This window comes from Vigna unguiculata, chromosome 5, assembly GCF_004118075.2.
Source record: "Vigna unguiculata cultivar IT97K-499-35 chromosome 5, ASM411807v1, whole genome shotgun sequence".
Classification (NCBI taxonomy): Eukaryota; Viridiplantae; Streptophyta; class Magnoliopsida; order Fabales; family Fabaceae; genus Vigna; species Vigna unguiculata.
The window spans coordinates 46,542,350-46,564,356 of record NC_040283.1 but is presented as its reverse complement, the minus strand read 5'-3'; the positions used below and the strand labels follow the sequence as shown (position 1 = coordinate 46,564,356).

The 22,007-nt window shown below is 33.5% G+C and overlaps 3 protein-coding genes and 6 non-coding genes across 10 annotated transcripts; 6 read left to right on the top strand and 3 right to left on the bottom strand.

Annotated features, from left to right (window-relative positions):
• The first annotated feature begins 427 nt into the window (after window positions 1-427).
• On the top strand, window positions 428-578 carry LOC114186400. The gene has a single exon (XR_003605059.1). It is a non-coding gene; the product is annotated as a U4 spliceosomal RNA (small nuclear RNA).
• A 616-nt stretch (window positions 579-1,194) lies between these two features.
• LOC114186409 lies at window positions 1,195-1,311 on the top strand. The gene has a single exon (XR_003605067.1). It is a non-coding gene; the product is annotated as a U5 spliceosomal RNA (small nuclear RNA).
• Window positions 1,312-2,284: 973 nt separating this feature from the next.
• Window positions 2,285-2,399, top strand: LOC114186411. Its single transcript, XR_003605068.1, has one exon. It is a non-coding gene; the product is annotated as a U5 spliceosomal RNA (small nuclear RNA).
• Window positions 2,400-3,522: 1,123 nt separating this feature from the next.
• Window positions 3,523-6,074, bottom strand: LOC114183939 (putative pentatricopeptide repeat-containing protein At1g17630). The gene has a single exon (XM_028071138.1). It carries the CDS (start codon window positions 5,824-5,826, stop codon window positions 3,703-3,705), a length of 2,124 nt encoding a protein of 707 aa, XP_027926939.1. The 5' UTR covers window positions 5,827-6,074; the 3' UTR covers window positions 3,523-3,702.
• A 608-nt stretch (window positions 6,075-6,682) lies between these two features.
• Window positions 6,683-6,833, top strand: LOC114186401. Its single transcript, XR_003605060.1, has one exon. It is a non-coding gene; the product is annotated as a U4 spliceosomal RNA (small nuclear RNA).
• Window positions 6,834-7,608: 775 nt separating this feature from the next.
• On the top strand, window positions 7,609-7,724 carry LOC114186418. Its single transcript, XR_003605075.1, has one exon. It is a non-coding gene; the product is annotated as a U5 spliceosomal RNA (small nuclear RNA).
• Window positions 7,725-8,756: 1,032 nt separating this feature from the next.
• Window positions 8,757-8,872, bottom strand: LOC114186408. The gene has a single exon (XR_003605066.1). It is a non-coding gene; the product is annotated as a U5 spliceosomal RNA (small nuclear RNA).
• Window positions 8,873-9,276: 404 nt separating this feature from the next.
• Window positions 9,277-13,243, bottom strand: LOC114184221 (receptor-like serine/threonine-protein kinase ALE2). 2 transcript variants are annotated; one of them, XM_028071501.1, is made up of 9 exons: window positions 12,867-13,243; window positions 12,332-12,574; window positions 12,132-12,224; window positions 11,905-12,012; window positions 11,450-11,821; window positions 11,056-11,340; window positions 10,403-10,804; window positions 10,063-10,306; window positions 9,277-9,958 (listed from the first exon to the last, which is right to left on the bottom strand). In XM_028071501.1, exons 1-9 carry the CDS (start codon window positions 12,940-12,942, stop codon window positions 9,607-9,609), a joined length of 2,175 nt encoding a protein of 724 aa, XP_027927302.1. In that variant the 5' UTR covers window positions 12,943-13,243; the 3' UTR covers window positions 9,277-9,606. The 2 variants fall into 2 exon arrangements, with proteins under 2 accessions (XP_027927302.1, XP_027927303.1); XM_028071502.1 differs by having other exon boundaries at window positions 10,403-10,801; window positions 12,867-13,242.
• Window positions 13,244-19,031: 5,788 nt separating this feature from the next.
• Window positions 19,032-20,390, top strand: LOC114182988 (NDR1/HIN1-like protein 13). The gene has a single exon (XM_028069802.1). The coding sequence runs from the start codon at window positions 19,385-19,387 to the stop codon at window positions 20,138-20,140; it is 756 nt and encodes a 251-aa protein (XP_027925603.1). The 5' UTR covers window positions 19,032-19,384; the 3' UTR covers window positions 20,141-20,390.
• The last annotated feature ends 1,617 nt before the right edge of the window (window positions 20,391-22,007 follow it).

The window sequence follows — 22,007 nt, the reverse complement described above, 5'->3', positions numbered from 1 at the left end:
TCAGTGGAAGAAACATGAATTTATTAATGAACAAATTGTTTTAAGAAATATTCAAATACAGTTATATTAAGAATAACTATTTCAAATATATATATATATATATATATATATATATATATATCAGTAATGTAGTTCTCAGAGACCAACTAAGAATTAACTGGTAAAAAATACAACTCTGATTTGTTAGTGTTCTTTAATATTGGAAAGACATTCAAATATCTTGAACAACAATTAATTGGGATTGGACAAGTAGCAAAAACTTAGAAAGAAGAAAACGAAAATGAAAGGAATGGAGAAATGCTCCTATCTGTTGTTGGAGTCACTGGCCACATTAGCCTCTGCATACTAAAGTCCCACATCAAATATGACAATTGATGGGAACAACAGAAGTTCCTATAAAATAAGTTGTCAGATGATGTCACAAACCATCTTTGCGCTTGGGGCAATGACGCAGCTAGTGAGGTTCTAACCGAGGCGCGTCTATTGCTGGTTGAAAACTATTTCCAAACCCCCTCTTGGGCCTGGGTTTACTCTGGGCCTTCGAGAATTTCTGGAAGGGCTCCCTTAGGGGTAAAGCCCAATAAATTTTAGTTCAATGTTATAATGTTCTAAACAATTTTAAAGTTTGAGTATTATGTGATATGACAGTGAGGGTAAAATTTTCAATTTTAGTTTGAAGTTTAATATATATAATTTTAAAATGTTGAAATAACACTAATAATTTTCTAGCTTCTACAAAGGAACAGTTCTCACGAAAGGATCTTTAACTTTATAACAAAGTTAAAATTACAATAAAAATTATGCAAAACAAATCTATAACATTTGCTTGACAATTATTTTTTTTGTAAGATAAATTTTTATATAGAGAATGTTTGATGACTCTTTCAAAATCCTGTTTATTTATTTTATAACAATAGAAACTGAAAAACATATAACAATTATTTGAGACAATTTAAAATTACTAAATAAAAATTTAATAGAAACTGAAAAATAAATCCAAACTCAATAACAGAGTTTGATATTTAATTAAAGTTTTATATTAAAGGCAGATAAAAACACAAAATGATATTAAATAAAAAATCAATTATGAACAAGTTAACATGTCTGACGGAGGTCCACATCGACTGTGTTAATGTATGAACAGATATAAGATGGTTATATAATATTGGAATACTCCTACTGTGTCACTCACGGAGCCATGAGTTAAACACATAGCGAACTATTCTTTCGCCTTTTACTAAAGAATACCGTGTGTTTGTCTCGCTAAGTGGCATACGCCTATTTTTGGAAGAGACCTCTTTCGAGGGCTCTGCAATTTCAGTTCAAATTCTACTAAGTTATTGAGATGCTTCTCAATGTGTTGAATCATTCATGATAAATGGTCAACTGTATGTGTTGAATCATCCATGAAGAGTGGTTAATGTAATTCTAATAGTATTTTTAATCATCCATCAATTGATTTTTGAAAAGATCTATGCTATATTGTCTAATTAATTTTATTAGAAAGTCATTTGTTATAATTTTATATGGTAGGTTTAGATCATCAATCGAAACAGAAAGCCCATAGTCCACAAGAATTTCTTGGAATGAAGACATTTGCTAAAACTACTCCTAGTCGTTAAATTTGATACCAAGCGATAAATTAGATATCTACATAAACAAAATTTTAAGTGAAAATTGATAATCAGGTTCTCTCTTCCAATGCAGTTTACATACAAATACAACATATAATTAGCTTCATCTTAGGTAGAGTTGAAATAACATTATATAATTGATTAATTTTAATAATTTTGGTTACAGAAACTCAAAATGTATAAGATATAAATGTCACATAACTCTTTTATACTACAGAAGATGTGAGATCATGTTTGCTCAAAGAGAATTTGATATATTTATTAATAACATTTTTTACATAGGTTAACACATTATAACAGAAGTTAATGCGTTAATGAGAAGTAACAAGAGAGAGGAAAGAATTTCAAAAATACCAGACAACCTTTAAGGCAGTTACAAGTTATTATACATATAAAAAAACACCTCTCTATTGAGGAAGAAAAGAATTTCAAAAATACCAGACAATCTTTAATACAGTTACTATGTGTTTTAATAGAAACTGAAAATTTTAATCCAAACTCAATAATAGGTAGAGATCTAATGAAAATTTTATATAACAGGGATAACCAAGTTAGCATTTCTGACCAAAGTCCACATCGACTGTGTTAATGTAGGAATAGATCAATGATCATAATATAATATGAAAATGTTCTCCAATAGTTCCTCACGGAGCCATGAGCTAAACACAAAGCGAACTATTCTTTCGCCTTTTACTAAAGAATACCGTGTGTTTGTCTCGCTAAATGGTATACCCTTATTTTTGAAAGAGCCCTCTCTAGAGGGCTCTGCAACTTTAGTTCAAATTTAGTTTTATTGGTTATTGAAATTTTTGTGGAATGCAGGTTATTTCTTTTGTCCGAATTCCAGTTATGTTAAAATACTTTTTGTTCAATTCTTGTGGGCTGAGCTTTTTGCTGTTATGTTTACTCTAACCCTACTATATCCGTATAATTAGTGACTACTATAATCCTCTTTATTCTAATATCCCAAATATTCAAATAAGAGGTTATTGGATTTGAAGTCCTGTGTGTCTGCCTGTCACATGGATCTTCAAATGCTGATAAACTAATCCTCTATCTGCACCAACTACAATCTTCATCTGGACATCCAATCAAGTGGTTTGGTTTTTCTGTCAGCACCTAGGAACAACTTACAGCATTAAAAAGCCAGACTTGTGAATTGGCTTCCAAAAGTGTTGATGTCTTTCATCATCAGTGTCTTTTGCTTACCATGTAAGTGTAGTCTATTCTGCATACATTATTGTTTCAGAACTGAAGGATGCTTAAAAATTTCTAGAAAGTAAAGGTACTTCTTAGCATTTAACAACTATCAGTCAAGTATTTCAAACAATAAGTTAGATTTAGATGTACAAAGTCTATATAAATACCACTAGTCACTACTCACGTACAACTGTAATCCTTTTGAAAAAGCAAATAACAGAACAATATAATCAAACATTCCTCAATATAATACAAATTAGATTGAAAATAGATATTTATAGTTGAAACTGACATTGCAGAACACTCCCGACAGGGGTACTCTTTATAAAAAGAAGTGTATGTCATTTAAAAGTTTTCTTATTTAGAAGACGAAAGAATATTTCGCGGTGTTAGTCACATGACTCCACATGAAACATTTATGAAAATCCTTTCGTTTTATGATGCAAGCAGTTCACTTGCCTATAGAATCCCATTTCATGTGAGTGCATGAACCGCATTTAAAGAGAAAATGTCAGGAAACTCCATGGAATAGAAAGAAGGCTCTAAAATGACATTAATATAGAAAGAAGAGCAAAATATTCATTCCAAATTATTAAAAAATAAAATAAAACCTCGCTTATTTTTAAGACAACTATAAACATATTAAACCCACTCCAAAACAGGACGTAAAGATAATGGACTCTATGCATTATGGAAAAATATATTAATATCTAGCCAAAATTTTCTGGGTAACTCAAATTCAGAGTGTCATTGTCCAGTAGTTCATGAAATAAGTCATGGCAAAATATAATATCTACCCTATTGGCTCCCAGATTGCAACAAGAGTAATAATGAGTGATTATAAACAATAAACAAATTCTTGACAAAACTATAGATTATAATTTTCACTCGCCATGTGAAGGGCCAATTCTTCAAGGATCACATAAACTTCATCCAGACTCAAATGAACTGAATTCCCTGCTGAAAACATGTAAACTTTCTTTCGCACCTCAATCCAACTCTGACCGGGTACTTTTTTAAGACCTTTTGTTCTTGCCGACACCCTCACTCTTGCGAAGTCATCCCACCTTCCATTTGCAGCGTATATATGGGACAGCAGCATGATACTCCCTGTTATTTTTGACTTCAGGGTTAGAATTTGCGATGCTGTTTCTTCTGCAATGTTCACGTCTCTATACATTCTACATGAGTTTAAAAGGGCTCCCCAAATATACTCATTAGGTTCAATAGGCATGTTTCGAACAATATCAGTTGCTTCCTTCAAAAGTCCAGCACGACCAAGGAGGTCAACCATGCATGCATAATGCTCTACATTAGGTTCAATGCTAAACTTTCTGGCCATCTGATAAAAAATGTTACGACCAGCGGCAACAAGTCCAGCATGACTGCAAGCAGATAGAATAGCCACAAAAGTGATGTTGTCTGGCTTCATTCCTGCTCTAATCATCTCATCAAAACTTCTTAAAGCATTCTCACCAAGCCCATGCATTCCATAACCCCCAATTAAGGAGTTCCACGAAATTAAATCTCTACCCTTAATACTATCAAACACTATATGTCCTTCATTGAAGTTCCCACACTTCATATACATGTTAATCAGACCATTTCCTACTAATATATTGTCACCCACCAAATTCCTAATGGCATAACCATGGAGCTCCCTGCCAACGTTCAATGCAGCTAACTCTGCACAAACTGATAAAACGCAGGAAATTGTCACACAATTTGCCATTACTTTGGAAAGCTGCATTTGCCTAAAAAGTTCCAGTGACTTCTCACCAAGCCCCTTAGAAGCAAAGCCACCGATCACCGCACTCCAACTTATAACATTAGGCCTCACTGGGGATTGACCATCTGTACATGACTTCTCCATCTGCAAAAATGTTGCATAGGCCTCCTCACACAATCCAGCTTCAGCATATGCCGATATCAAAGCATTCCAACTGACTAGGCTCTTGTTCTTTATATCCAAAAACACCCTTTGTGCATCCCCCAAATTTTGGTGCTTCCCATATGTACCTATCAGAGCATTTTTCACAAACAAATAATCTTCATATCCACCTTTAACAACAAGCCCATGGATTTCTTTTCCCCAGTCAACTTGAAACACAGTAGCACACACAGGCAACATCACGGCCAATGCTTCAGCACTGATGTCAATTATCCTTGTCCTCGTCCTCATCAACTTAAACAACTCAACAGTTTCGTCATAAAGCCCACATCTAGCATGGCTTGACAAGAGGGAGGTCCACGTCACCGAATTCGGCTGCAAACCTTCCAACTCCATCCTCTTAAAAATCGCAGAAGCACCAAGAGAATCACAGTTGAAAGCATAACCCGAAACCATAGTATTCCACGAGACTAGGCTTCTAACAGACATTCCATCGAACAGTTGGCGAGCATCCTCCATTCGCCCGTGCTTCCCATACATACCCACGAGTTCATTGACGACATGAAGGTGATTCCGAAACCCCAGCTGCAAAGCATGACAATGGACAATCCTGCAGAGACCAGAGACAGCCAGAGACGAGCAGGCCCGTATTATCAAGGGAAGAGTAAAGCCGTCGGGCAAAATGCCAAGGTTTCGCATTTCAAGATAAAGTTGAAGCGCGTGTTGATGGTAGCCATGAGAGACATTGGCTCTGATAATGGAATTCCACAAAAGAAGATGATGAAGTCCCTCAACTGGGATTGCAGCAAACACTTTGCGAGCGTCTGAGAGAAAGCCAAAGCGGGAGTAAGCGGCTATGAGGCTGGCGGCCAAGAAGGGTACGCGATGCGCAGCGGTGAGAAGCAATTGGGAGTGAAGCTGGCGAGCTTGATGCAGAGTGAGGCAACGCTGGAAAAAGACATGGAGGGAATCAACAAGTTCATGTGTGTGGGTAACGTAGAAAGAGTGCGTGTGTATGTGGGAGATTGAAGGAGAGACCACAAAAATGGATTGGAATGGTGACAAGAGAGAACGGAAACACTTTGAAACTGCATTCGGCATCAAGCTTTTCAACCATCTTAGTTTCCCGTGTAACAGACACACAACCAGGTTTTTGTACACATGGTTGGGGTTAAATCAAAGAAACCATTTCCCAAAATAACAAAAACATTTATAAAACTTGACAACTAGGGATGACATGACATGACAAAGTACCTGTTCGAGTTACGTTCAAAAGAGTGGGAAAGAAAAAGTTTTACAAACAGTCACAGAACCAAAATTTCTGCATATACAAATACTGCAGCTATGCATTTCTACTACATGGTTCATGGCTGCGATATGTAGTCATTAACGTCCACTTAAAACGTCTGAAAAACATTAATGTTATCCAAAATATTTCATTTCAAACTTAAAACTTATAAATTGAATAGAGTGTACAGAGACTAGGAAAAAAAATATCTGAAACTGTAAAAAAATGAGGGATTTAGGCTCTCATTCTACAGGATGAGAGATGCTGTAGAAAACTCTTCCCGTGTTATCTTTTCACCACATTTAGTCCCTTAGTAAATCTCCTGTCATCCTGGGTCATGAAATAATTTATATACTCAAACTTCTTCGTCTTTATCAGTCTCTCTTAATCCAAAATTTGATGTTGTGAAAAATATACATGCCATTGCTATGAAAGAAACCTTTTGTTAATCAGTGACTTAAAAAAATTTTCCTCTGACTTGGATAAGTAGCAGAGACTTAAAAAAACAGGAGGAATGCTGCTATCAATCACTGGAATGGTGGGTAAAATCATCAAGTTGAAAATGATCTAGCAACTCATTGGAACATTGGTTAAGTCCCACATAGGAAATAATTGGTTGTTGAGACTGACAAAAGCTAATAAATAATTTGTGAGATGATGTTGCGAAGTATCTTTGCGCTTGGGGCAATGACGCAGCTAGTGAGGTTCTAACCGAGGCGCGTCTATTGCTGGTTGAAAACTATTTCCAAACCCCCTCTTGGGCCTGGGTTTACCCTGGGCCTTCGAGAATTTCTGGAAGGGCTCCCTCAGGGGTAAAGTTCTGTAAATTTTAGTTCAAAGATTTATACATTTCTCGTAATACTTGAGTTATGTTGTGAGATAATACTACATGGATTTTGAAGTTATTGTTTAGTTCAAGAATTTTGTGGGATATACCAATATAGTAGAGTCTTATTTGTAATAATTCTGTTAAATTTCAAATTGAGTAAATGGGAATAAAGTAGTTTTCAGGATGAATTAATAGAAGTTTTATAAGAATAGAAACTGAAAATATATAGCAATTATTTGTGAGAAATTTATAGCATGCTTGTCTGATAATTTTCTTTTTATAAACTTTTTTATATCAAATGTTTCATGACTTTTTGAAAATGGTGTTTAATTGATTTAAAATAATAAAAACTGAAAAAAATGTAACAATTATTTGAGAAAATTTAAAATTACAAAATATTAAAAAATTATGCAAAAAAAAAAACTTATGACATGTTTCTTTGTTTGATAAATTTTCTTTATAAAATATTCAGTAGTATTTTTATAAAAAATGTTTTATCATATCAAAAAGGATGTTTATTATTTTATAACAATAGAAGCTGAAAAGAATTTATCCAAAGTCAATAACAGAGTAGAAATCTAATTAAAATTTGATATTAAATTCATATTAAAACACAAAAATGATATTAAATAATAAAATTGAATTATACATGACCAAGTTAACATGTCTGATAGAAGGTTTGAAGTCCACATCGACTGTGTTAGTGTATGAACAGATATAGGATCGCTATATAATATTGAAATGCTCTTCTTTGATATCTCACGGAGCCATGAGTTAAACACAAAGCGAACTATTCTTTTGCCTTTTACTAAAGAATACCGATTATTTGGTATGTTGAGACCATGAATTGAAGATTTTTGAAGACCTTATAATCATCAGCAGCAGCTACAAGGTGAAGACAGTAGTGTGTTGTAAGCTGAAGCAGGCTGTGGTTGTCCATCCAACCAAACTAACTCTGATTTGTTCAGATTCCTAATAAATCTTTTATATCACTATTAATAATTAAATAAATAACTATTAAAAAATTAAAAATAAGCACTGAGGGGAGGGTGAGACATTAAAACATCTTTTAAGAAGTTTGTCTACTTAGAGGAAACAGCAAGAATAGAGTTAATACAAAATCAATGAAATGATATTTTCAATCTCTTCAGAAAATTTCTAATTTAATTGTGCCACTTCAATTGCATCCTCTTTGGAAAAATTATAAACATTACAGACAGTCTATTAGGACCTCCGTGAAAGAACTGTTGGCCTTTTCTTGTAGTATGATCACAAAACTTGTTTATGCAATGCCACTCGATGTTTATGCATCCTTCATATTTTTGTCTGAGGTGATTGTATTTCAATACTGTCCAACACTTCATTTAATTAGATTGCTCACAAATTTAGTTCAAAAGTTTAATTATTTGCTTTTTTGTCCTCGTTGTAGAGGACATTTCAACTTGAGTTATGGTAAATGTCACAACTAATAAAATCATGCAGTTGCTTTGTTACCATACATTTGAGTCAAATATAGATGTCTGAGATATCAATTATTACTCACCCTCACCCACAACTTGTAGAACTTTTAGTGAAAGCAGTTTTCATGCCAGACGTGAATAACATTGTTCACAACTCTGGCATCTGGTTTACTATGAAAAAATAAAATCACATAAAGAAAGAATTCTGAAAAGAGAAAAAGTTGGTATTAATAAAATACAAACTAAAGAAAAAATTTCAATAAAGACATCATCATAAACACAAGAACAGGTACTAAGATAAGACTAATATTGCATTGCTAAAGCTGAAAGACATGAAACCTAATAAAAATCTTCCAATAAATACTTCATTTAGGAAATATATATAAAAATCTTCCAATAAATACTTTATTTAGGAAATATATATAGTAATCATTGAAAATTCAACTAATATTGCAGAGCCTTTTATCAAGACTCTTCCAAAAATAAACGTATGCCACTTGTAGTGACAAACACACGGTATTCTTTAGTAAAAGGCGAAAGAATAGTTCGCTTTGTGCTTATCACATGGCTCCGTGAATATAAATGTAGCAGTCTCTTCTTATTATAGTATGATCATCACATTGACTTTACAATACCACTCGATGTGGGTTTAATCAGAAATGAGAATTTGGACAATGCACCTATCCTGGTTCAATACAGGAGTCTATGAAGTAAGTGTTTTTAAATACTGTGCGCATGTTTCATTTAACTAAATTGCTCACAAATTTAGTCACTGAGATTTGAGACAGTAGTATTTTCCTATCACTTTTCTGAGTTCTCGCTGAATTTGTTGAATTATTTTTGTGGTATTTAGAATTTCTATTTTTCTATGATGTACTTATAGATAATATTAAAGGTAGAGAACACATATTTTGTACATACAATACAGCCAAAAATCCATACATAGTGGGCAATATTGAGCAATAGATGTCCCTGCTTAACTTCTTGAAGTATTGTTTTGTCAAATTTTACTATAGTGATTCCTGTTTTGAAAAGCAAAAATGTTTTTGAATTAGTAAGTAACGATGACCAAATTTGCATTGTCATTAGAATTTGCTTTGTGAAAGTTTAATGGTACTCTTGACACAATTTAGTTGAATTTTCATGCCCCCTCTATACAAATAACCCCAATGACTCAAATTCTTGCACCATATGAACATTACTTATGATGACAATAGTGCTACCTTGATTCTCAACCAGGTTCTGTTGCACTCTGAAAGCCCACTGTCTCACCTGGAACACCGGTTATAAGACCAATTACAGGGTCATCTTTTTTCTTCAAACTCACTGCATACCAATGTCAAGGCCTGAACAACTTCACCCATAAAAGGACGCTGAGTGACTTCTGATTGCACGCACATTGATGCAATTGCTGCAACCTTTACAATGGTATCAATGGAAACACTATCCTTCATAATGGGGTCTATGATCTTCTGCAAACCCTCCTTACTTGTAAGAAGTGGACGAGCCCAAGCAACAAGGTTTTCTTGTCCTGGTGGCTGCGACAAATCCACAGGCTTTCTTCCACTTAGCAGCTCAAGGAGCACAACTCCATAGCTGTAAACATCACTTTTGACAAGAAGATGTCCTGTCATTGCATATTCAGGAGCTACGTAGCTTCAAAACAAGATGCCAATGAGACAAAATCAGTTTTCATCCGTAACAAATGAAATGAGTTCATTGCAATCATCAACACAAAAGGTGTAGGAAGAGATTGTTACCCAAATGTACCAATAACATGAGTTGAAACGGGCTTGTTTCCCTCGTTCAATGTTGTTCTAGCCAAGCCAAAATCTGAAACTTTGGGTACAAAATCGTATTCCAATAAGATGTTGCTGGATTTGAAGTCTCTGTGTATGACACATGGATTACAATCTTCATGCAGATAGGTTAATCCTCTAGCTGCACCAAGTGCAATCTTCATCCGGGCATTCCAATCTAGTGGTTCGGTTTCTTTGTCCATACCTAGCCACAAGTTAGAGTATTCAAAAATCAGGCTCTTAAGAATTGGCTTTCAAAAGTGTTGATGACTTTCATCATCATTTCAGTGACTTAGCCTACCATGTAAGTGGGATTCCACGCTGCCATTAGGAACAAGCTCATACACTAAGCAGCGAGTGTGTTTCTCTGTGCATATACCAATCAGTTTAACTAAATTCCTATGGTGCAAGCAGCTAAGCATCTCTGACTCTGCAAAGAATTCATGGTCACCATGCTGGTCATCCCTTTTGAGAATCTTCACAGCCACCTCTCTGCCATCATTTAAGTCACCCTTGTAAACAAGACCGAAGCCACCTTCTCCTAGTATGCTTGAAGAATTGAAGTTATTTGTTGCTTTCTCGATTTCGTTCAAAGAAAATATTTTAGCTGATCCTGCATAGATTATTGTTCCAGAACCGAAGGACATTGATCTAGAACCTGGCATGCTCGCATAAGTCAATGACCTAACACTGGCAGTACCTGCTTTGAACATATATTCATAATGAATTCCACTGTTTACTACTTGAACATGGAGACACTCAAGTAAATAGCTAAGATCAAGATTTTTCAAGCACAATATCTGAATAAATCCCAGAATACAAAAGACTATATTAGCATCGTAACCAGAAAAGCTGAAACTAACACTTCAAACTTCATGAAGTAAGTTGTCCATGAAATTAAGTCTTCAAAAATTACCGAAAAGTAAAGGTAGTCCTCACTTGCTTTTAAGTTACCTGATCGCATTGAAGAGGATGAAATTTTGGCATCTGGTATATGTCCAGGTTCAAGAGTGCTGGAACCACACTTCAAGAGAAAAATCCATGCAAGTCCAATGAATAGAAGGAAGGCGGTAAAAGATGAAAGGATGATCATAATAAGCATTCTTCCACCACTCCCTTCTTTTTGCTTCCTTGAGACATCTACTCCTAAAGGTTTTATTATTGTTCCATTGTTGTCGTGACCAGGGTATGGTTCAACATCTATACCGTAAACATTTGAAGGTGGAGACGGTGGAAGACCTGAATATGTTATCAAAAAAGGATAAATGAAATCAAATATACTACATTTATTGACTTCATACAATACAAACACAAAAATGGTCTTAAAAACATTTTGTTAATGTATAACCTGGATAATGAACATAGAGCACTTCATAGGAACCGAAGGTAGAATCATCATTGAGAATCTCTCTCTGCCAGAATTTCTTATATATTAAAAGAGCTGTTGTATCATCAAATTTCACTCCTTGGGGCACCAAGTTTATGAGAACAGTAGTTTTCTCGAGCTGCTGAGTAGTTGCATCGGCACCCACAATGCGTACTTGATTACGGTTCAGCAAAACACTAGCTGCAATTTCTTTGGCCAGCTTTGAAACCGAAGGAAAAAACTTGTATATTGCAACGCTGATGCGAAGTTTAACTTGGAGTGGCCAAACACAACCACAAGGTGATCCAGGAAGTGTATATGTCAAGGGCTCAGAGCATGTCAGTGACATACAATCTAAAAATCAATCACGAATGAGATCAATACACATATATTGCATAACTTGGGTGCGAACATTGAAGAGAAGGAATCAATAATACCTTTGTTAGGCGGTGGAGATGGTAGAACAAAAGCATATGCTGCTGGTGGAGTCCTTGTCTTCTTCATTGATGAACCTAGAGGTGAAATTCTAGGTGAAGTATACGGTACTGATGGTGATGGACAGAGCAAGACACAAACAATGAGGTGCTAACTCTAATTAGCAATCAAGGTAGACAGCACATAAAAAATAGAAGTAAGAGAAATGACCGAAATGAATGTTTATTACCATTCAAGTGGTGTGATAGAACTATTGGTGCTGGTGCTGGTGCATTTACAGGTGAAGAGAATGAATGTTGTGATTTGATGACAGGAGGAGGACCTAGATTTTTCAAGAGAAGTTTGCAGAAGAAATGTAGTTAATTTTGAGGTGTTGAAGGCAATAAATGTTGAAATTGTGCATTAACTTTATTTGTCAGATAATCAAACCTTGATGAGTATGGGGATTGATTGAAAAGGTTGGTCCAGGAGCTTGGTTGCTGAACTTTCTTCTGGAATGGTGATGCTTGTGGCGTGGAATTGGAGAGTCCATAGAACTGTGCATCCATTTTCTTTTGGGGAATGGTTGGGAAGGTGGAAGTGTAGTACCAGCAGGAACTGTAGTAGGTGACTCTGTGGGTGGAAATGCAATGCTTGAAGGGCTTCGGATTCTCGAATGGTGCAAATAGCTTGCTACAGAACACGTTTTTTTACAAAGCGTGAAGATGAGAAAAAGAGAAAAGGGTGAAACTAAGACAAAGCTCATTTAAAAATTTACAATCTCAGAGAGAATCAACATGAAAACAAAACCCATAGTAGCGGATACTATGAACATCCAAATATGCAGTCCAGTTCCTCAAACAAACAAACACCCCATAAATGTGAACCACATTTCATGTTCAACAATAATTTATGAGCTTCTCAAATGGATCATACATGCAACAATATAAAGGAACTCATCAAAACATCTAAATCAAGCTCATACCAGCATATTCATGAAGATGGGGTGTACATGTAACAAAATGTAGCTTAATTAGCAGGAAAATGAGCTGCAATCCCATTCTGAAGATCTTTCACCGACAACCCAAGGAGGGGTGAAATTGAAGTGTATTAGTTTGGAGTTAGCAGCAGCAGCATATACGCTGAAGCTAGCGCAGTAAGAGACAAGGTACTATGAAAAAGACTAAAATATAAGGAAACCGACAGTGGTAACCAAATTAATAGGAAAAAAAATGGCAAGAGAATGGTTGAGGAAGGAGACACGCATGCTTCCTATTTTCATAATTAATGACTGGGAAATGACAGTTTTATTGTTCTTCAGAATAACTGAGCAGTGAAAAAATCATGACAGTACAATCCTAAGCAGAGAATAACTTCTATGTAAGAGGGTTGGTGGGGTTGGAATTGTGTTAGTGTGCTTTGATTTTAAGAGAAGGAAGAGGCAAAGTACTGAATGATATCAACATTCAATTAGGAGACACTCCTTGAATTAACTGCATTAACTGTGTGAATTGCATGTGCATTGTTTGAATAAATTTGATATTGGTTAAACATGTTTTTTATCTTTAAATAATTATTAAAATTATATTTTTATTTTAAATTAAATTATAAATATTTCATTTTATAAAAATTATATAAAATCTCCTCTCCAACAAATACACCAGAATCTGTTGGTGGAAGTGATGAAGAACTTGATTTTTTCATGAATAGGATATCGAGAAAAAAAAAAACTTTTTAAAGAATCTTAGCTTTCTTATTGGTCGATCTTTGACTCAAGTTAGTCAAGATTCATGTCTTTGAAATACCCAACACTTTTATTGCGACCAGTTATGAGGTTAGATAGGAATTTAATTCACAAATCAAAATTATTTTAAATTTGTATTAAATTTGTAAGCTAAAAGTATTATTCATTTGATTTGATAGTGTTAAAGCTAAGTACATGTACTTGTGATTGCTAATCAAGTTTTCTCGAATTGATGATATTTACAAAATTAATAGATGTTTCCTATCAATAATATAGTTTTAAAAACATATATAAAAAATTATTCATTAACCAATTTAATCGACTATCTGATTGATTTAGACCTCATTAAAATCAAGTTTCCAATTTATTGATCAAAGATGGAAACAAAATTGAACAAAAAATAGTGGTAAAAAATAAGTTAAGGTAATACTCTATAAGATAAATCTTAAGTAATGATTAATTTAGGTAGTTAAAAATATATTTGAGATCAATTTAAAAATCAATTTTTTAATTAAAAAATAATTTTTTATGTAACAAAAAGTTCGGTAATTATAATATTAATAATCAATTCAATTTATAATAAAAACTATTTTAATTTTTAATAATTTTTAATTTATAAATTAATATTTAAATTGATCAAGACTAATTATTTTTAGTTACTAAAACTTATTATTATTTCAGAACTTTTTTATAATAATATTTAAAAACAATATTTCTATTTTCAAAAACATTCTTTATGTAAATAAATAATTGGTTTTAAGGTCCATAAATTGTTACCATGTATGCACCTATGTATTATAACCTTTAATATCTTGTAAAACACGTAATATAAACATTTTATGGTGATTTATAAATTCATCCAACTTGATTTATAAACATTTTATGTATTATAACCTTTAATATATTTGCTTGTGCATCGATGACACATTAATAATAAATGGTATTTCTAGACTTGAAAGTAAAGGTAAAATAATAAACAAGAGAACCATAGTTATTTCATATACTTTGCTCTCCTTAAAACCTTTCCATCTACATAACTTAATAAATAAATAAGTTACCAAAATAGGTATATTTATTTTTGGGGACACTTGTGATTTTGTTTCTTTGATTGAAATTGGTCAAATGTCTAATATAGTTTCTTAATATCATAATTTCATAAAAATAGGTATAAATAAATTACTTTATGAAGTTTAGTCACTATTCAAAATTATTATGAAATTATATTCATTAATCAACTGATTGACTGGTCGAATTTTAAGGATTTCATCTTAGATACAGAATAAATTGTGTTTGAAGGAGAATATTCAGCTTAGTATTATAAATAATTTTGTATATATAGGATCCGTTATTTTATTAATTTCAATTAAGAATTGATATTTGTTTAATTATTATACTAATTGTTTGATTAAGTTGTTAATTTGATAAAGTCTTTAATTAAGATTGGAGACATGTCATTATCATAGAAACTACGATAATGTAAAAGAAGATTTTATAATTTTATTTTAGATTAATGTTATTGATTATAGTATTTAATGTAAATAAGATAATTGATTATAAAATAGAAAAATTGAATCTGATAAAATCATTTGTTTTCTGAGAGGAATATTATGAATATAAATAATATAAATGTAAATTAGTTGAAATGTTCAACGCAAAGAAAGCTGAATTTAGTAAATGCTGTTTCAAGTGCTAAACACTAACCATAACAAATCAAATAATCTGTAAAATATATGAAGAGATATGATGGGTTATATATTCTTTCATATATTTTGGTTATAGATGGGTTATGGTTATAGTCATTGAGGTCAATCACTCCGAACTATCGACTCTGATACCATTGATGAGTTATATTTTTTCACATGTTTTGGTTATATATGGGTTATGGTTATAGTCATTAAGAAATTGTGGTTTCATATGATTATATGATATTAGTCTTACACATATAAAGTATTTGATCATACTTTTATCCCAAAACTTTAAGACATTGTGTTATGGATCTTTATTCTTATATAGTGTTTAACTTTATTTATTCTATTCAATATGAGATTTTAACTCACATTTGGACTATTTCCAACACCATTTTATAATTAGTTTTATCCTATTAGTCTTGGAAAGTCTTTCTTCGGTTGATAGAAAATAATGTAGATAAATAAAATAAATAAATCTTTGGAAACACAATAATTTTCTCTCATTGAAAAACACAAAATTTTAAGGTTGTTTATGGTCATTTTGTTTTACTCGTCAAAAAATTTATACAAGAGATTGGTCTCAGCATTCATAAACATAAAAACTTCATATTATGCAGGAAATTTTTAAAATTTAATAACAAACATCGATATGAATTTCAATTTTTCTTTTAAATTTTAGTCTTGTATTCCTAAAAATAAATTTCTTATTCCATTATAACACAGTTAAACACTGCTTTCTCTTTTTTTTTCCCACTTAACAAAATACAGTAGTTACTTTTGTGAATGAATAACATGTAAGTAAATACATAACTAATAGAAAAAAAATTAAAAAGAGAAAAAGTTTTTCCATGCTTCAATAATCATTTGACAACTTACTTTAAAAATAATAAAAATATTAAAAAATAAAATAATTTTTTTGTATTGGTTAAAAGACTTGTGCAAGATATATATATATATATATATATATATATATATATATATATATATATATATATATATATATATATATATATATATATATATATATATATATATATATACACTGATTTGGTAGGTGCTTCGAAATGCGTTATAAAATTTAATATCTAACCTTCACTCACCTTCTACCCTCTGTCCTAGCTACCAAAAAATAAAATATTAATAAATGATCACTTGTGTCGGTGAAGTTGCCGTAAGTTTAAATGCTCTGCTTTTACAACACACACAGAAGGTAGTGCGAAATCAGTAGATTAAATCTTAAATACAAACAAATTAATATTCACTTAATACAATATATCACACATAAATCACTAAATTTCAGTAATATAACACGTAAAATATGAACTTAAAAACTAAACTATATATTGTCTGGAGTGAGTAAGATATTCTCATATTCAATACCAATGCATTCAGCATAACACAACAGAGATATACAAATTTACAAATAGTAAATCATACAAGAATATAGTATTATATTTATTTTAGAATCAAATTTCTAACTTTCCCGTACAATTTATTTTTCTAAAGTTTTGTTTAATTTCTGACACATATTCCTCAACAAGCACATCCTAAAAATTTCTTTTAGAAATGTACTTGATGACGTGAGGTATGGGTAGTGACGGACGGAAATAAACCTAAAAACACATAATATTAAGAATCATTATAGAAACTGATCGATACTATTTTGGTGCGGAATCAGACGATCTCAAGAATCCTCTATGTCGAACTTCCTCTTGTTTCTTTCTGGACTTCTCCTGGATCTCCCTATCGTCTGCACTCCGGGGGTGGGGGTACCTGCAGGCACTCCGACGCTCAAGTCAGAAAGTGATTGATATGAGGTGTAATTGATTAGTGAGAAAAGTGTATCTTTACCTGTTCACTAGGCTTTAATTTATACTAATTTCTTAATGGACCTGTTATCATTATTTGTGGGCCGTTCGTATTCGAGGATCAATTCTTTCCCTTTCCGACTGAGGTTACACGCATCGGTTCTTTCCTTATTGGCTGAGATTGTTCTTCTGTGTCTTTGTTAAAGATCAGCTCTTTCCATCTGAGTTTTGTCCGTCTGTACTTTTGTCAAAGATCAACTCTTTCCTTTTTGGGATTTGGCCGTCTGTACTTTTCAAATATCAACTCCTTCCTTTTTTGGGGTTTTGCCGTCTGTACTTCTCAAATATCAACTCCTTCTTTTTTTGGGGTTTGGTCGTCTGTACTTCTCAAATATCAACTCCTTCCTTTTTTGGGATTTTGCCGTCTGTACTTCTCAAATATCAACTCCTTCCTTTTTTGGGGTTTTGCCGTCTGTACTTCTCAAATATCAACTCATTCCTTTTTTTGGGGTTTTGCCGTCTATACTTCTCAAATATCAACTCCTTCCTTTTTTTGGGGTTTGCCCGTCTGTACTTCGCCAAATATCAACTCCTTCCTTTTTTGGGGTTTTGTTGTCTGTACTTCTCAAATATCAACTCCTTCCTTTTTGGCTGAGATTGTGCGCTGCTCCTCTGTACCTCTGTGCCATAATCACATGTTCCATCTGCCACTTCCTTGGACCGGGATGTACTCGGCCAAAACATCACACTTATTGGGCCCTCTGTGTTATGTTGGAGAAAAGGTGAAAAGCAAGTATCCCAGTGACTGAGCCACAACGAATGTGCCTCATACTTAGGCCGGAATGATCCCAACCATTTCTATCTTATTGAGCCGGGATGTACCCGACCATACACCAACAGAAACAAAAGCAGAATGTGCAACATATATTCATAAAAATGTGGTCACTTTTCTTTCATAATGTTTCTACCACCACAATGAAAATATGCATTTTCAGTAATAAAAGAAATCTTTAATTTGGGATTCTCCTTTCCATGAATATTCCAGCTGGAGCTAAACAACAACCTTAATATCTAAAACTACATTAAAAACGGGATTAGGTGGCTACTCAAACTTTAATACAACAAAACTAATGTCATTTCTCAGGGACAAATTGTCTCGGACTTTCTAGTGCTCTTCGATTAATTCTTTGTTTCCATTTTTTTGGGATTTTATTTACAAAGGTCTAATCCCTAGTTGCAAGATAACATGTGCAAAAGAATAAATAAAAGGGGATGAATCAATTTACAAATTGTGTGAATGATTATATAAAATACGTGATTTATGATTAGGTATCCATGATTGGTAACTTGAAGATCAGGGAAATCGTGGCCGTGTGATCATTGCATAAAGACGATAACGCAGAGGTGGCACACAGAGAATTAAAGCAATGAAGTCAGTTTCATAATGAACATCGTTTTTCGCACGTTGGAAGAGAGTCTAGAATGTATTAGTAAAATCTCACATCACATATACCCTAATACTCAAACCTCCACTTTCACTACGGCCGCGTTGCTTCCACTCCCCTACACTACACCCAACATTTTATCTTCCTTGCAATTAATACTATTTAATTATCAAGATTAAAGCTCTTAAATAATTGCCAAAATAATTAAAAGAAAAAGTAACGAGTATGTATGCATATTAGTGATTTAAATGATTGGGTGGTGGTGGTGGGTGAGTAATACGAAAAAGAAAATAGTTGTCTAGAACTTAATCGTAAATGTGTCTTTAATTTCTTTGGTCAAATCCCAATCAAAATTTTAATTAGGTAGGAGAAAAACAAGTTGACCTTAAGTATGATGGTGACGCTAACTACTAATAAAGGAGATTTAGAAATTAAGAGCATTTTGTTAGTTGCTGCATTTGTACGCGCCGAATGTGAAAGAGAAGAAGAGCTGGATCCAGCTAAAGGGTGTGTGGTTAGAACGTTACCATCTCTCTCTTCTTACCCCCACCTTCTCCAACTTCTAATCACTGTTTAATCCTTATTTATCCCTAAACAACCTCCTAATAACACATTAAACATTAAACCCTCTCTCCCACTCTCACTTTTCATACTGCTCTACCACCACCTTCTCCTCTCTCTAGTCAACAAAGCCAAAAGGAAAAAAAAAAAAAAAAAAACCATCTTTTTTTCCTCATTCTCTTCTTCTTAAAACATCCTTCTCTTTTCATTTCACCGACAACAACGTTAGTTAAACGAAAGACACCAACACCATCGCCATGACAGACAGAGTGTACCCTTCGGCAAAGCCCGCCGCAGCCGCCACTGCCAACCCCGCTTTCCCGGCGACGAAAGCACAACTCTACGGTGCCACCCGCCCCACCTACCGCCCGCAGCCTCACCACCGGCGGCGGAGCAAGCGCCGGTGCTGCTGCACCTTCTTCTTCTGGCTGATCCTCACCGTGCTCGTCCTACTCCTCCTGATCGGCATCGCCGGCACTGCGTTCTACCTGCTCTACCGCCCCCACCGCCCTACCTTCACCGTGACCTCGCTGAAACTCTCGTACCTGAACCTCACCGCCTCCTCCACCCTTAACTCCCGCTTCGACGTCACAGTCTCCGCCACCAATCCCAACAAGAAGATCCTCTTCGCCTACGACCCCACCTCCATCGCTATACTCTCCGGCGACGTCGACGTCGGCGATGGCACCGTCCCCGCCTTCCTGCACGGCAAGAAGAACACCACGCTCATCAAAACCTCCATTGTGAGCACCGGCAGCGCGCTCCAGAGCGACGACGCGTCGCGGTTGAAGTCCAGCATGAAGAACAAGAACGGGCTGCCACTGACGGTGAATTTGGAAACGAAAGTGAAGGCGAAAACGGGAAAATTGAAAACCCCGAAGGTCGGAATCAGAGTCTCCTGCGACGGAATCAGAGTGAATCTTCCCTCCGGCAAGAAACCGGCGACGGCGTCCACTTCGCACGCCAAGTGCAACGTGGATGTTAGGTTCAAGATCTGGAAGTGGACGATTTGATCTGCATGTACACAAAACACAACAACAGAGGTGTGTACTGTGTTAATTGTCTTAATTGTTTTTTTTTTTCTTTTTTCTTTTTGGTTTTAATTTTATTTTGGTATATTTTTGGAGAATTTGTTCATATTCATAAATTACTTGAATGCGTGTAATGGCAACGGGGTTTCAGTCGGTGACTGACAGTTGTTAGCATGTTGAATGTATACTACCACTATTTTTTTTTTCTACACAGATTTGCATTTTTCTATTATTTTAACCTGTTCTATTTATTATTTTATTATTTACAATATGGCACCGGTTGCAATTATTGTAAAATATTTGTAGGTTACTCGCACACGTTATTGTTTAATCTGGCTAATCATTCAGTAGAAAAGATGAGCATGAGTGTCCACACCTTTTGGTTCTTTTTGCTTTTTAAATTTTATTTATTTTCAAAGGAGGGTGTTTTTTTGCATGGCTTGCACCACCGACAGAGACAAAAATAATTTAAATTGTGAAGAGTGTGACCTAAAATAAAGAAGATTAGTTCAAAATGAGTAAACTAGGTAGGAAAAAAATAGGTCTAAGAATAGACAGAAAAGGACCAAGTAACCATATTTTTACTAGTTTGTACTATACACTATTTTTGATTAGTTGAAAATATTTATTGGTTGGAATTTGGAGTGTAGTGTAGCAGAAGCATTAAGGGTTTGTTGTGGTAGTAGTTAGAGGGATTAAGTTAAGTTATGATGAAGCTTATCTCTTTCAAAATCAGCAACCAATGGTGGCAGTGACCACTTCGTCAAATTCTGCAATTTTTTTTAAGAAAAATAATTTTTAGACTATTAAATTTTTACAATTTTTTTAATAATCTTAAGTGTTATTTTTAATTAGTTTTTATTTTTTTATTTTTTTTAATATTTCAAAATCACTGATATTTAATTTTATAAAAAAAATTGTCAATGTTTAGTAGTTAAAATTTTTTTTTTCTTCTATCTTGCTCTCTTAGAAACCTTTTACTCTTTTCTTCAATTATTGAGTTATTGAGTTTCCTTCTTTTCCTTTTCCTAAATAGGGACCACTTTCTAAATTGTTACAAATGTCTTTTAAATAATAGTCACAAAATTCTTTACGTATGATCTTTCAACAAACACATGTGTACAATAATAGAAATATGATTCACAACTATTAAAGAAATAGGGTAAATAGAAATGAAGAGGGAGAATATGGGAGTAAAGTAGAAATTAAGGGTTTGATTAAAAGAATATATGAGTGGAAATAAATTAAATATAATAACATGGTGTTTTGATATACCTAAGAGCCTAAAATGAATTTATACTCTAAAGTGATCCTAATTATCATATATGAACTTGAGATTCAATAATTTTAAAATTAATTATCTTTTAAACTGCGATTTATTTATAGTCCACAAAATTGTTAACCTTTTATGAGAATGAATTTATTTTTAATTTATCAAGACACACTATTTTAGTGGGATTGATTTTATATTATTGTGAAAATTAAACCAAACCTCTTTAGTATAACGGATTAAGACAGTGTTCCTATTTATTTATTATGAAATCACATTGTAGAGTTTAAAAGATACAAGTAACATAAAATTTAAATTAGAATTGATTTTCTAAGAGAAAGACTTTCAATTGAATTGAATGGGTGCATAAATTATTTTGAGTACGTTTAATTTGTATGAATGGAAATGCATTGACGTGATACCTTTTTAATTATTTTTGGAGGCTCTAATTTCCTGTGAAACAAAAATCAAATCCAGTAAATGCAATAAATCTCAAACATAATACTTCATTTTCATGCATTTCTTTACTTACATGGATAATAAATATTTCTGCATGAGAACCACATTTAGAAAATAATT

What these genes read in the sequence shown, in the direction of transcription:
- LOC114183939 (XM_028071138.1), bottom strand. Translation starts at nt 5,826, where the DNA reads ATGCCGAATGCAGTTTCAAAGTGTTTCCGTTCTCTCTTGTCACCATTC.
- LOC114184221 (XM_028071501.1), bottom strand. Translation starts at nt 12,942, where the DNA reads ATGGGATTGCAGCTCATTTTCCTGCTAATTAAGCTACATTTTGTTACA. An exon ending in TCTATCACACCACTTGAATG is followed by an intron (nt 12,013 to 12,131) that starts GTAATAAACATT and finishes CATCACCATCAG; the next exon opens with TACCGTATACTTCACCTAGA. An exon ending in ATCCTCTTCAATGCGATCAG is followed by an intron (nt 10,805 to 11,055) that starts GTAACTTAAAAG and finishes ATATGTTCAAAG; the next exon opens with CAGGTACTGCCAGTGTTAGG.
- LOC114182988 (XM_028069802.1), top strand. Translation starts at nt 19,385, where the DNA reads ATGACAGACAGAGTGTACCCTTCGGCAAAGCCCGCCGCAGCCGCCACT.